Source organism: Erinaceus europaeus, chromosome 4 (genome assembly GCF_950295315.1).
Source record: "Erinaceus europaeus chromosome 4, mEriEur2.1, whole genome shotgun sequence".
Taxonomy (NCBI): Eukaryota; Metazoa; Chordata; class Mammalia; order Eulipotyphla; family Erinaceidae; genus Erinaceus; species Erinaceus europaeus.
This window is the reverse complement of record NC_080165.1, coordinates 86,663,790-86,679,135: the sequence shown is the minus strand read 5'-3', so window position 1 is coordinate 86,679,135 and position 15,346 is coordinate 86,663,790. Positions and strand designations below refer to the sequence as shown.

The 15,346-nt window shown below is 38.2% G+C and overlaps 1 protein-coding gene and 1 pseudogene across 1 annotated transcript in view; one reads left to right on the top strand and one right to left on the bottom strand.

Moving 5' to 3' along the window:
* The window catches only part of LOC103107678 (dystonin), a 552,693-nt gene that overhangs the window by 114,476 nt on the left and 422,871 nt on the right, over positions 1-15,346 (bottom strand). The window contains 3 exon segments of the mRNA XM_060190003.1: positions 6,278-7,746; positions 8,982-9,477; positions 11,170-11,369. Coding sequence (XP_060045986.1) covers positions 6,278-7,746; positions 8,982-9,477; positions 11,170-11,369 — 2,165 coding nt within the window.
* Positions 4,863-4,979, top strand: LOC132538527 (small nucleolar RNA SNORA17; annotated as a pseudogene).

The following is a 15,346-nucleotide window of genomic DNA, read 5'->3' as shown; positions in this document are numbered from 1 at the left end:
GTTAGGTTATATGTTAGATAAGCATCTATTATACTTCTTGCCACCCTTTTCTCTTTCTTTAATAACTAGTTGTGACAGTGAATTTAAAATATCCCACATAATATAAAACAATTCTGTGTAAACATTATTAATTAGAATATGTGCATAAAGATTTCTAAAAACTGAGCTGTATCAACATTAGCAATCACAAAGAACATGTTAATAATTTCACTCAATTTCCCTTAGAGAAACAAAGCCCAAATTTAAACAGAACCTGTAATACTGTTACTAGTAAAGTACTGACAAAATAAATAATCTTGAGATTGAGAAAATTAAGGATATGTGAAAAACAGGATATGTGAGCAGAGATATTTTCTTCAGGTATCTTGGTTTTTGAAGTACTCCAAATATTTACACTTACCTTGCAACCCCAGAATTGACCTATCCATGGTAATTATTCATGAACTATTAGTCCTAGATAAGTGTCTAAAAAACATTTACCCACCAAATTTTCTTGTCAAGATACTAATTATTGCAATTTTACAAAAACAAAGTAAACCCTATTCTCTCTCAAAAACACATCTTCAAGCAACTTCAAGCAACCTTTGTATAATTAGTTACACAGATTTCCTTTATTCAAGGGAGGTCTATAATAGTGACACTAGATGGTAGTTTGAAGTTTCGGGAGATAGCACTTTAAAATGGTAAATAAGTTCATCCCATTAATAATAAAAGAAGGTGTCCACTCCCCCCCTCCAAATCCTGTCCCAATAAAATCTCCATCTGAATAAGTCCTCAGAACAACCTACTTTAATTCATCAACCTTAAATGACACAATAAAAGTGAAAAGAGGTCATATAATCAAGTAAAAATGTTAGCAGAAAGAGAAACCACATTTCCAAGTCACTTAACCAGTCTGTTACGCAGGTGAGAGTATGTAGTATCACTAATACTAGAAAATAGATCAATATTAACTCTTAGTAATATGGTTTGGTCCCTGTTGCTTCAGTAGGGCTTTTCTCTTTTGCTCAGCCTGTGGCTGGGTGGAGGCACTCCTGGTTGAGAGCACATGTTACAGTGTACAAGGACCCTGGTTCAAGCCCCAGGTCTCCCACCTGCAGGGGGAAAGCTTTGCGAGTGAAGCAGTACTGCAGTTGTCTCTCTTTCTCTGTACCTCTCTTTGTAGACAGAGCGAGAGAGAGTGAGAGGGAAGGGAGACAGAGTGGATAGAGGGAGAGAGACAGAGACACCTACCTGCAGCCCTGCTTCACCGCTTGTGAAGCTGTCCCCTGAGGGATGGGCCCAGGGGATTGAACCTGGGTCCATGTGCTCTGTAATGTGAGCACTTAACCAGGTGTGCCACCGCCTGGCCCTCTCTGTCCCTCTCTATGCTCCCCTAGCCTCTCAATTTCTAGCTTTTCCCCTACAGGTGTGGAGCCGGGAGCTCGAACTGGGATCCTTCCGCCGAGCCGGGATCCTTACGCTGGTTGGGTCCTTGCTTTGTGCTATGTGCGCTTAACCTGCTGTGCTACCGCGCCGCCCCCCAAATTTGTAGTTACTTTTATCCATTTATTTTTAGATGGAGACAAAGAAATTGAGAGAAAAGGGGAAGGTAGAGAGGGAGAAAGAGAGACATCTGCAACACAGCTTCACCTATGTACATTTAAAAACTATAAATATTTAAGGCATTTTATTTAAAACTCTCCCCCCCCAACCCTCTCCCTCTCTCATTGTCCCTCTCTCTCTAACCCGGCCGGGTACTGGCACACCGGGTTTATTGCACATAGTGCCCAGCGCAAGGTTACCTGTGCAAGTATGCGGGTTTGAGCCTCCGGCTCCCCAGGGGCAGAGGAAGACACTTCAGAAGCAGCGAAGCAGGTCTATAGGTATCTTTCTCTCTATCTCCCCCTCTTCTCTTAATTTCTCTCTGAAGGAAGGAAGGAAGGAAGGAAGGAAGGAAGGAAGGAAGGAAGGAAGGAAGGAAGGAAGGAAGGAAGGAAGAGAGAAAGAGAAAGAAAGGAAGGAAGAAAGATGGAAGGAAAGAAAGATGGAAGGATGTATGGAGCCACCAGGGCAGTGGATTCATAATGCTAGCACTGAGCCCTAGCAATAACCCTGGTGACAAAAAAAAGAGGAAAAAAGAAAAAAAAAAAAACATATACAAATATAAGGTTTTATCCTTGATAATAAGTTAAACTAAAGTTATCAGGTAAAGTTATATCTGAAAGTCTATAATGAAATAGACCTAGTAGTTCAGTGCTTTTCTGTCTTTTTAAAAAGAGATTAACACCTACTAATTATTTTATTAAACTATTATTTTTTTCACTAAAATTGTTCTATGTGAACAATAACAATATTAACATATTAAGTAAAACTAGTGTTTAACAAAAGCATAATGATCCACAAAAACAAACTATCAGAACTATAAGCAAATTAATTTCCAATTCAATAAAAAAGATAAAATCATTAAATGAAATATTTGGCTATCAGTAGTGATAATAATCATTATTATCATATCACCATCACCATCACAGCACCTACATATCAGCATCTGCAAATATTTTATTTTTCAAAGTAGTCAGTTTTATAGACTGACTACTGGCTGCTCCTGGAATTATGGATTAAAACGAACAATGGCTTGTTTCTGAGGCCACACAAATTAGGACACAGTAAAAATGACATGAAATTTTCCCAGAAAAAAAAAATACTAGTCATACAACATGATGAATACAGTAGACATAAAACACTGCATTATTTCCACCAAAATATTCAGACTCTCATGGGAAAGACATCTACCGTCTCTGGTTTCAACTTCCTTTCAAAAAGATGTAGATAATAATAGCATTCACCTCTCATAAAACTGTTAACACAATTAAAGACAGAAATATTAGAATAACAAAGCTAGGAGGGGACTGATTCAGTAGGAACAGCATCAAGCTACAGCACCATATGGGGAGCTAAGACACCAGTGCTATGGTGTCTCCTCTCTCCATCTCTATATATCTGAAATTAAAAAAAAAAAAAGCTGGGAATGGTGAGAGTACACATGATGTACTAGGCTCTGGATCCAAAAAGAGAAAAAAAAATTAGAATAATGATTGACAAGGTAAATGTGGATTGCTACTTTTAAAACATACACAGAATTAGTAATTCCGTAATCTGTCACCTTTATTTACCGTAATAATGCTCTTGTTCTTTTTTTCACCTATCATACTGAAATATGTTAAATGCAGAGGGTTTGTCTACTTGGAAACATATTTAATCAAGGGTTTCATGGCTCTTGAGGTGTTCCATACTATTTATTACTGAGTTCAATTAAAATTGATCAACTCCTTCTAAAGTAAATATAACAATATGAGGATACTGTCTTATATATCATTATTTCCCTAATAATACAAACAAAACTAATCAGAAAAGAAACAAAGCACAGCAATACTAGTGTTTTATATCATCAGAAATGTTCACTTTTTTAGTGAAAAAAATCTATGTAGCTTTTAAAGTAATGATGCTTACTGCTTTTTCATTTTCAAAACACTTTAAAGGTAATGGTGAGAGAGCTCCTCCTATTCTTCACTTTCAAAAAGAATTCTTCAAATCAGTTACATTTTTTCACTGTATGCATACCTGAGAGTATAAAAGGGAAGGCATCTACAAGAACCAGCACCAATGTTATTACTTCTGCCAGTTTTTTTAAATGTTTATTTTATTCATTGCATTGGGAGGAGGGAGGGTAGAGAAAAAAGAAGAAAAGAAGGGGGAGGGAGGAAAGAAGGGAGGGAAATAGATCAATAGCTAGGCTAGTACACATGCAATGATGAGGACTGAACAGAAAACTTCAACACGCAAACCCAAAGCTCTACCAGTTGAGTCCTTTTGCCCATTTTTTACATGTAGTTGATGTAGTGAAGATAAATCAAAGCCTACTTACTTTTCCACTAACTTCACAGAAAACACATAGAAATGATTACAGTTCACAAGATAATGAACAGACTTGAACTTCATTAGAAAAATATACTACTAAAAAAAAAAAGAAAAAGATACTACTAACCAATCACTACCAGTCTTTGAAGCAGCAATTGACACAAAACTGTTTTTTCTTTTCTTTTTTTTTTTAAATTTATTTACTATTGGAGAGAGACAGAAAGAAACTGAGAGAGAAGGGGGACACAGAGAGTGAGTGAGACAGAGAGGAGGCTTCACCTCTCGTGAAGTTTCCCTCCTACAGATGGGGACCAGGGCCTTGCACTTGGGTCCTTGCACACTGTAGTGTGTGCGCTTAACCAAGTGTGCCACCGCCGCCCCTTTAACCTTGTTTTTCTGAAGAGAATATTCTTATAAGTGAGGGTTTGATACAGTAATGATAGAAATAAAGTCAGTAACAATATAACTTCCTTCACCTTCAAGAATCAAGAATCTAGGGTTAAGAGCTCACTCACATGTGACCAAGAGAATGCATGTTGTATGGGAGGCCCTGGGTTCAAGTTCTGATATAACAGGAGAGCACTATGAGCCAGTGGAACTCTGTAGATAGTGGAGTTATAGTGTTCCTTCTCTATGTCTGGCTCTCTTCTCAAAAAGAAAAAAGGTTTGAAAGAATTGGTCAGAGGAGACTGTTCACTGGCATAGCCTACGTGTGCAAGACTTTGGGTTAATTCCTCAGAGTCACATAAATAAAAGTTAAAAATGTGTAAGGACCCGGTTCAAGTTCTAGTCTCCACATGCAAGGGGAAAGCTTCAAGAGTAGTGAAGGCAAGTCTACAGATCTGTCTCTCTCTCTCTTCTCTCTCTCCCCCTTCCCTTTGGATTTCTCTCTGTATCTATCCAACAAATAAATAGAAATTAAAAAAAAGAAAATATATATACTTTTAAAAAGAAAGTGCTGGCCTGCCCCTAGAGGCATTACAGATGTGACTGCTGTGTCACATGTGTGTCATTAGGTGGCAGAGAGAAGAGAGGCTTGTCTACATCCAGTGCCACTGGGTGATTGATAGTCTGACACTCAACACTGCGCCCCGCCTGTCACTACTGCCTGTTTATTGGCGACCTGAATCCTGTTGTATAAAAAAGCTCTTATTCTTCCTTAGTTTTTGCCTGCCCTCAAGTCTCAAGGCAACCCTGTGACCTGAAGACTGGTGTTCATCACTGTTGGATGAAGAGTGATGGCTCACCATTCAAGGGGAAGGTGACTGTTAGCCTGTGACAGTGACCTTATCGAATGTCTGACCTCTGTCCAAGCCCAGGTTACCAACCAGCCCAGCGTCCAGAGGTGGTGTTAGATAATCTGAGAGAGCTGATCACCAAATGGTGCAGTGACCTTACCAGACAGACCAGTACCCCATCCTCAACCTTGTAGCAGATGCCAAGAGACCAGGAAAATGCTGGAAGGCTACTCTGCATTCTCGAGGCATTTGCACAAATCATGGGGATCTACACCTGATCAAGCTCAGGGCCTCACAGCACTAAGTACTCCCCCACTGCTCTACTGACTTGTAAAATAAATAAATAAATAAAAAATAAAAAGAAAGTGCTGGGAGATAGATATGAAGAGAACAAGTTTTTGTTATAGGTTTTTCTCTGCAGCAGAGTTCAAAACACAGCTCCAGTCACTTCAGATGTTGTGATGACACAAGAAACAAGCCTATAGTGCCAGTTTCAAATCCATCAAGAACTTTTCAATGTCTTTTCAGTCTTTTGATATTTCCTTGGACTTCATTCTAGGCTCAGTCCCCAGTGAATTTGAAACTGCTCTAGGTTGTATGATATTAAATATGCTCAAACAGTGCCACAGCTATTTTAGAAGGTTCTACAAAGTAGGCATTCTCTTCGTTTTTTATTTTGTTTATTTATTTATTCTCCCTTTTGTTGCCCTTGTTGTTTTATTGTTGTAGTTATTGTTGTTGTTATTGATGTCATCATTGTTAGATAGGACAGAGAGAAATGGAGAGGGGGGGGAGAGAAAGATAGACACCTGCAGACCTACTTTTCACTGCCTGTGAAGCATCTCCACTGCAGGTGGGGAGCTGGGGGCTTGAACTGGGATCCTTATACTGGTCCTTGCACTTCGCGCCACATGCTTTAACCCGCTGTGCTACCGCCGGCATTCTCTTTTCTATACCAACGAGATATTTCTTTTGAGAGAGAACCAGGGTATCACTCTGGCATATGCAATATGTCAGGGACTGAAGTTGGGACCTCATGCTTGCAATTTGGGTGCTCTAGCCAATGCACAACCTCCTGGGTACCAAGAGATCTCCTTTATTAACAAAAGACAATGAGTAAATAATTAAGAACTCCCTACCTTGAAAACATTAAGCTGTTGATTAATTGTCTCTGTTTCCATACCAACAGGTCCTTGTGACTCTTCATGTTCCTCAGCCTTTTGAAGAAGATTAGAAAACTCTTTCAATTTGTTATAGAACTCCTCAATACGTTGAATTGTCCCTTCAACCTGCTCTTCACGGGACTGTGCTCGGTCCAGTAACTTGTTGCACTGTTTGCTTAATGCTTCTAAATCTCTCTTGATTCCAATAAGATCAGGAGATGCTTCTTCTGTGGCCAGCATCATCTTGCAGGTTTTATTGGCATTGGCATTGTTTGTTATTAGGGCTGCTAGTTTCTTTAGAAAGTCTTTAATAGCCTCCTTTTGCTTTTGTAAAATTCCCACATCTCTCCCTACTGGGTCCATGCTATCCAGCTCATCATCAAACACTGCAAACTGAGAAAACATTTCTCGGATAGTATTCTGGAAATGTCCAATGCCCTGAAGCTTGGTTTCTAAGAATGAACACTTTTCAGCAACCTGTTGACTGAGAGCATCATGGTCCTGAGCCAAGGCTTCTGCTTGTAATAAGACATCAGAGGTTCCCTTTGAATCTGAGGCTTCCACCACAAGAGCCTGTGCAAGTTCTTTGGCCAAATCTACCTGCTGTTTCAAAGTCTGAAGTGATTTCTGCTGAGTTTGTAACATAGTCAGGTGCTTGTTACTGTAAGCTTGGGGTCCAAGGGAATCGTGCACATCTAGCTGCCCCTTTGTACTCTGAAGCTGCCTTTTGGCTTCTTTGGAAACTTCCTGAAATTCTTTAAACTTCTGGGCCATGTTCTCCAGAGAATGTTTCTTACTGTGAAGTTGTTCAGTGATCATGTCTACTTTCTGGATCAGTGATTTATTCTCATCTATAACAACCTCCTTATCGATCTCACAGACATTGAGCAAACTGTTGGCTGCATTGTTTAGTAATTCTACCATCCCAAAGTGTTGGTCCATTTCCTTCTGCAAGGATTTTAACCTGGTAATATAATCCTCTGCTTCAGCAGGATCCAAGCAAAGTTTTATTTCTTCTAGGTTATTCTGACATTTATCTATCCATGGCTGGAGAGTTTCTACATGTTCTTTATATTTGAGGGCTCTTCCCAATGTATCTTTTAACTTGTCTTCTCTTTCTTTCACCTGCTTATTAAATGCATCCCAACTGATTTTCATTGTGTTAAGTTGTAACTGTAAGGCTGACCTCTCAGACCCTTGAGTTTTTAATAACAGATTTTCACCTTCTGCTATAGTTTTTTCATAAATATTAGAGTGAGCATTCAAAGCTTCACTAAAGTCTTTCTGATCTTTAATTAGTGATTCCAAGATATCAAGTTTAGCAGATATTGGATGAGACTTGTTTTGTTCTTTCATTGTATCCAGCCAAGCCTGAAAATCTTGAGACATTTGCTGAAAGTGGTGAGAGCTTGCCCAAGCTGACTGTAGGTGCTGGACATGATTCTCTAAAAACATAATCACACAAGTTAATTTTATTTCAAGTGTTCACTGAATTTATAAAAAGCAACAAGAAAAACCATTAGTAAATGTATAGAACTGTCTAAAAGCAAGGACTATTGGCACTTATTTCTCTCTTACACTGAAAGTGAGCTTAAGTTATTACAAACAGAAGAAAAGGAACAAGGCATAGGCCCTAGAAGAAACAACTAAGGCTACATGCTAAAGTCATCTCCATTCCAGTATGAGAAAGTGACCACTGATCTAAACTCTAGGTCATTCTGAGATGTAATCTCTTGCTTAGTGTAATTTTTCCACTTCTATGACTTTATATATATAACAGCAGTGTAAGATAATACACAGAAAGTAAATGGTTTTAGATCCCAGCTTTGTTTCTTAAGAACTAAAGCCCGTGGGAAAATAATATCTTCCTATCTTGTTTCCCCAAATGTTAACCGGCAACATTAACAGAATCAGTTTTGGCAATTAAATTACACTGCATGTAAAGTATTTGCTCAATGTCTGTCATATGAGTGTTTATAATAGAAATCATCATAGTGGTTAGTATTTATGCTCAATATCATATCAAAATAATACTGTCAATCCAAAAGGGCTCCCATGATCAATTTAAAAATCTAATAAAGTGAAAAGTAATAAACTGAATGCCTTATCCCTACTTTTACTTTACAAACAGAACAAGTGTAGCAGCCGAAAGTATTCTCCGTTAGCAGGCCCTTCTAAAGTCCAATAACTCATTATTATTTTATTACTGGCACATTTGTTATGTAATTATGGTCACACTAGGTGAAAGTAGAAAATAGTGCCAAGTGCTTCTCTTTCACCCATTTCTCTATAAAAACAGAATCAGACAAAATAGCTACAGATGAAAAAATGATATTAAAATCTTTGTAATAACTCTACCCAGATGTTTTTCTCTGGAGCAATAAAACTATCACACAACAAAAATATTTGCACCTGTTATAAATTCATTTGTGATATTTAAATTTTAATAGGCCTTCATTAAGTGTATTTTACCAATGGACTATAATTTCTGTAAAATTATCTTACAGTGTGTACTCAAAGAACTGCTCTTTGCATTCCTGTGAGCAGTCTTCCTTTTATCTGTTCTCTCAATGAAAGCAGATCCTCTTGAGAGTTCCAGATTATGGGCAACAGCTTAGAAACAGGCAATATGTGATCTCTATTTACAGAAAATATATCTATTAATAGGAGAAATACAAACCTGCTTTTTGTTCAATATCCTTAAATGCCTTTAAGGTGCCTTCGAGTTGCCTACTAAGTTCTGTTTTCAAGTACTCTTCTTTGACCAGTGCTGACAAGTCCTCACAAAGAGTCTGGGCCACTTTAATCTGTTTTGTTTCCTGCTCAATTTCCTGTTTCATTTTTTGGGCTGTTTCCAACTGCTGGTTCATAGCAGCAGGGTGTGTGCTCACAGCCATACTGCTACTGAGTTTATCATCTAAGTCACTTAACTTATTGGAAAGACTTCTCAACAGGCTTTGATACTGTGTGCTTTTAACAATGGCTTGGTCAATCCAGTCACATCTGTCTCTCAACTGTCCTGTTAGGTTGTCCCATTTTTGTGTCACAGCTGCCAGTTGCTCTTTCACAATCCCGTGGAAAGAAGGGTGTTCACCAGGTCTGCTCAGAATGCTTTGTCCAGCTGTTGTTAGTTGTTCATATTGAAGTTTTCGAGTATCAAATTCTTGCAGCAGAATCTAGGTAAAGAAGTAAATAAGCACATGGATTATCAAAATAATTAATTGTGAAAAGCACTGCTTTAATTTCCCAACAGGGAGAAATGGTATAGTTTATCTAGATTTTTGTTTGTTTTGTTACTGTTTTCCTACATTGGACTTCAAGGCACTGCAATTACCTTAAACTAGTCAAAACTACTAGAGTGCTTTATAGAATTAACATTTTAACTAAAACACAACCTTTCAAGGGAGAAAGCTAATTAATAGTTTTCATAGATTGGTAAAAATGAACAATTATTTCATGTACAAGTCTTCATATATAAATAGAAATACTACTATGGGAAAAGCTCATACCATATTAACATTAAATGTGCTTTTTCCTACTCATGTTTTCCTTTGCAGAATTAAAAAAAATGTTCTATAACATTTTACACTAATGCATGATGATAACATCTTTAGAAATGCGTGATGATAACATCTTTAGAAAGTAGTAGCTCATGATGCATTGATCTGCAAAGCTTTGTATAACATAGTGTACAATTTCAACAATAGATATTATAAAATGAATTGTCCAAAATTGTCTTCTTTTAAAAATTTCAATTCAGTTTTTAATTTTTTCGTTGGGGTTTCACTGCTCTAGGATGACTTTTTCAAATAGGGAGAGGGAGACAGATAAGGGAAGGGGGAGAAAGAGGGAGGGGAAGAGAGAGGAAGAGGGAGAGGGAGAGGGAGAGGGAGAGGGAGAGGGAGAGGGTGAGGGAGAGGAAGAGAGACACACTACAGAACTGAAGCTTCCCCCGTGGAGTAATGGCCAGGACCAATCCCAGCTTATGCACTATTATAAAGCACATTAACTATCATCTCTGGCATACGACGATGCCAGGAAATCCCAAATTTCCTTCATAACACAATATTCTAGCAATATTTGAAAAGTTTCCAGGACTAGGGGCCATAATATGCACTTATATGTCTCTTTTTTGTGCTCATACTCTTCAGAGAATAAAAACAAAATATAAAGTAAAAACCATTCATGAGCTGGAACAAAACTGATCTGTATTTTCAGAGCATAGGGCTTACTGCTCCTATGTTACTATTCCACAGAGAAATCTAACTGAAACCACAATGGAGCTTCTGCTATTAAGTCTAACTTAAAATTTATGGGTTTTTCCCCTTGTGGACTTACCTGCTTTAGAATTAGACTAGTCTTACTAATCCACTGGGCTTCAAAGGTCCCTCTCAATTTTCCTTATTGTTTCCTCTCCTCTTACTCTGTCTCCCTTACAGTCCCCACTCCCTATCAGGGATGTACTGCACAAGTTTTACAAGTTTCATTATCTACTACCCCAATCAGAATGAATAAAACCTCAAAGAAATAATTTCTGAACAATAATAAAGTATATGTAGCTTCTCATAAAATATTATTACTGTTATTACTTTAATACTTCAAAGAAAGTCTTTTTAACAGAATCTGAACAAACCACCAGTATGATGGGGAAAATGATTAAGGAACTAGACACACATGAGCTAAGTAGACTAATCTGGGATGACTTACAGCTTTGTTTCTTTGGGGCTTCCCAATAACTTTGGTACCATGTCCTACATATATCTGAAACATTACAAACACACTCTGAGGCAGGTATAGCACACAGTGTTTAACAAAGTCAATGTATTTATAATGAAAACATCTGCCTTGTTAAGTCAAGTAATACTCACCTGCACCTGCTGCTTTTGTGTGTTTAGCATATTTGGATCAATTGACAAGGGCCCAAGAACACTGACCATCAGTTCTTTTTCCACAAGCCATTGTTTTAACTGAGCCTCTACAGTTTGGAATTGAGTTAGATTATTAGAGGATTCTTCCAGTTTTTGTTGTCTATCAACTGTTAATTGATTGAGTTCTTGCCACTTTGAATCTAATAAAAAGGATAAACTGGTATTACATTTTCACACATTGATATTTAACTGAACACTGAACGCAACACATGAAGCCTGTAGAACATGCATGACTTAAACCATGTGTGATACTTAATTATTATCACATGTATAAATCTTTTAACATAGGCTAGGAGTCTAAGCTCCAAGAGTTATTGACATTTAATAATGCAGCTTTTATGTTCTTATAGTTGAGTATCAATTAAAATACAAGACAAATCCATTTGAAACTAATTGTAGATGATAGTGTACAAAATGGAATGTTCCTTAAACAAACAAGTTCCTGAGATCCCTCATTTTTTCTAGTTCTATAGTCTAGTCACCTATCGTTGGCCTACTAAAATAAACATGATTACTTTTTAAAACACTATTCTCTTTCACAGAGGTTCCATACCCGATAGCCTGTCCCTCCTCACCTCTGCCCTTCAATCACAATTCCACTGGATTTTACTCTCTGTTAAGAAGACCCTCCCCTTGCTCTTCTTATCCTGAAGATGGCATGCTCTACTGACTATAACATGTAGTTCAGCAATTGAGTGCTTTACTTCACTCAATAGCATTCAATGGTGGGTGTCATAATTGATTTGACAGAATTTTCTTACCTGGCATAGTACATTCAAAGGTTGATTACAATTTAAATTATCCAGTATTTTATTTCTTTTTCTTATAGACAGAGATAAATTGATAGAGAGGGGGAAGGAGATGGGGGACAGAGAGAGAACCTCGCAGCACCTCATGACCACTCATTAGTCTTCCCCTCTGCAGGTGAGGACCAAGGGCTTGAATCCAAGTCCTTGCACATGGTAAACTGTACATTCTACCATGTACAATACTGCCTGGAAGCTAAAAGGTTGATTCTAAAAATGTCCAATCTGTGAAGTATAATCTTGTGCTATCATTCTAACAAGAAATGTTTTAGACACAACCTGTCAACAATTCTATGCACTTAAAACAATAAACTGGGAAAAAGATATATCAAAATCAGGAAAAACAGGACACTTTTTAAAAATGCATGTTCATCATTCCTACCTTTATCTAAAATGTCTTCACAATATTTTCCCAGGTAATTTGGATATCCTGGTGAGAGTTACTGAACTAGATTCAAATCAATAGTAATGCACCTTTTTATTATTATATTTATTTATTGAATGGAGACAGCCAGAAATCGAGAGGGAGAGAAAGAGAGACACCTGCAGCCCTGCTTCACCACTTGCAAAGCTTTCCCTCTGCAGGTGGGGACCAGGGGCTTGAACCTGAGTCCTTGAGCACTGTAATATGTGTGCTCAACCAGGTGTGCCACCACCTGGTCCCAATGTACCTGTTTTTATGTATTTTATTTTTTTATAGTTTATTCATTTCAGTTGGTTAATTTCCATTAATTTCCATCAATATTACTGCTGAAAATCAGTTCCTGTACAATGAATCCACCTTTTTTTTCTTCCACCTTTTTTTTCTTCCTTCCTCCCTCCCTCCTTCCTTCTTTCCTTCTTTTCTTTTTTGATAAAGATAAAAATTGAGAGGGAAGATGAGGATCAGGTGAGGATCAAGGGCTTGTGCATGGTAATCATGAGGATCAAGCTCCATGTGCATGGTAATGTGTGTGGTCTATCAAATGCTTCACACCTGACACCCAAACATCTTTTAAGAATATGCAGACTCTCTCAAAAGCCTAGACCAAGTAGATCAGAAGCAACCAATAGCACAGCTATATACAAGATACTGGGTACTGTACAGCAAACCCTAACAAAAGGACTTTTCAAAGTTAACCCAATTATCAAATAATGTGATGATAACATTAACTATCCATTGTCTTTTGGAACCCTAAGACAGCAGGAACCTCACATCTCCACTACAAAGCCTCTACTACCCCCAGTCCTGGAATCTTAGGATAGGGCCCACTTTCCCGCATGCCTCTCCCAATCCATATCAAATAATATTGCATCTGCCGATCGCAACCTAATCAACGAAACGATTGCCACCTCAACATGCTTCACTTCAGACTGTGTCCAGAGACTTCATGTGTGGAATGACAACCCTTCAGCTTCATTACTCGGGTGAGACCTTTCCTTTCATAGTATACTCTAATTCCATCCCAGGTGGTTCACTTTCTAACAAAGTCCCAAAATCTAGATATACACCAGCTTCTGTGAGAGACAGCATATGTTCACACGTATCCATAAACTACTGCAAAATATACGCCTGAAAGCAGAAGTACACTAGAGTTTGCAGTGAGTACCCCTCTAACACTTCCTCTCCACTATTCCAAGCTTTGGGTCCATGATTGCTCAACAATTTGTTTGGCTTTGTATGTTAACTCTCTTTTCAGTCACCAGGTTCCAGATGTCATCAGGATGCCCGCCAGGCTTCCCTAGACTGAAGACCCCACCAATGTGCCCTGGAGCTCCGCTTCCCCAGAGACCCACCCTACTAGGGAAAGAAAGAGGCAGACTGGGAGTATGGACCGACCAGTCAACGCCCATGTTCAGCGGGGAAGCAATTGCAGAAGCCAGACCTTCTACCTTCTGCAACCCACAATGACCCTGAGTCCATGCTCTCTGAGGGATAGAGAATGGGAAAGCTGTCATGGGAGGTGGTGGGTTATGGAGATTGGGTGGTGGGAATTGTGTGGAGTTGTACCCCTCCTACCCTATGGTTTTGTTAATTTATCCTTTCTTAAATAAATAAAAAAAAAGAACAAAACCCCCAGGGGGCTGGGAGGTAGTGCAGCAGGTTAAGTACATATGGCACGAAGTGCAAGGACCAGTGTAAGGGTCTTGGTTCGAGCCCCTGGCTCCCCACCTGCAAGGGGGTCACTTCATAAGAGGTGAAGCAGGTCTACAGGTGTCTATCTTTCTCTCCCCCTCTCTGCCTTTCCCTCCCCTCTTGATTTCTTTCTGTCCTATCCACCACCAACAACAGCAATGGCAACAGTAACAACAAGGGCAATGAAATGGGAGCAGTGGGTTCGTAGGACAGTTGCCAAGCCCCAGCGATAACCCTGGAGGCAAAAATAAATAAATAAATAAATGCATAGATTTTTAAAAATTTCCTAGCACATCTGTCTCTAAAAGAACATTATTTAGCTAAATATATCGGAATAATGCAAACAGTAAAAAAAAGTTCTAACTATACTCATGTTAAATGCATTTATTATGTGTTAGATACCATTTGTGTGAGCTGTACGGTTTCTATGAACCAGGTAATGCTTTGTGATATATATATATATATATATATATATATATATATATATATATATATATATATATTTATCAAGAGCACTGCTCAACTCTTGTTTATGGTGGTGTGGGGGATTGAATCTGGGACCTTAGAGCCTCAGTCGTGAGAGTCTGTTTGCCATTATATTATTATATATTATATTATATTATCTTATCTCCCTCACCCTGTTTTGTGATTTGTAAACACATTCACTCAATAATATCTACAAGCAATATAGAAAGTAGTAAAAATTCTAATTTTAAAAAATAGTTTTACTTATTTATTATTATATAGAGACAGAGAGAAATTGAGAGGGGGAATGGGGAGATAGAGAAGGAGAGAGGCAGAGAGATGCCTAAAGCCCTACTCATGAAGCATTCCCCTTGCAGGTGGAGACCAGGGGCTTGAACCTAGGTCCTTTTGCACTGTAATGTGTGCATTTAACCAGATGGGTCATCCCCTGGTCCCTAAAATTCTATTGGAATTAATGGGAAGAGGTGATAAAGAAAATTTTGTTCCAAATGAGAAATCATTTATATAATGATAGGATGGAGATGAGATAGCTAAGATAAAAAAGCAAAACTACTGTGTCGAAGTATGGTTGGGGAAGAGAAGAAAAGTATAAAGTATGGGACTGAAGGAGCTCCAAATGGAAGGAACTTCCTGAAGAAGAAGAAGACAGCTAATCTCTTCTAGGAAAATAAGTAGGAATGAATATTTAAAATATATTAAAATTGAAAGT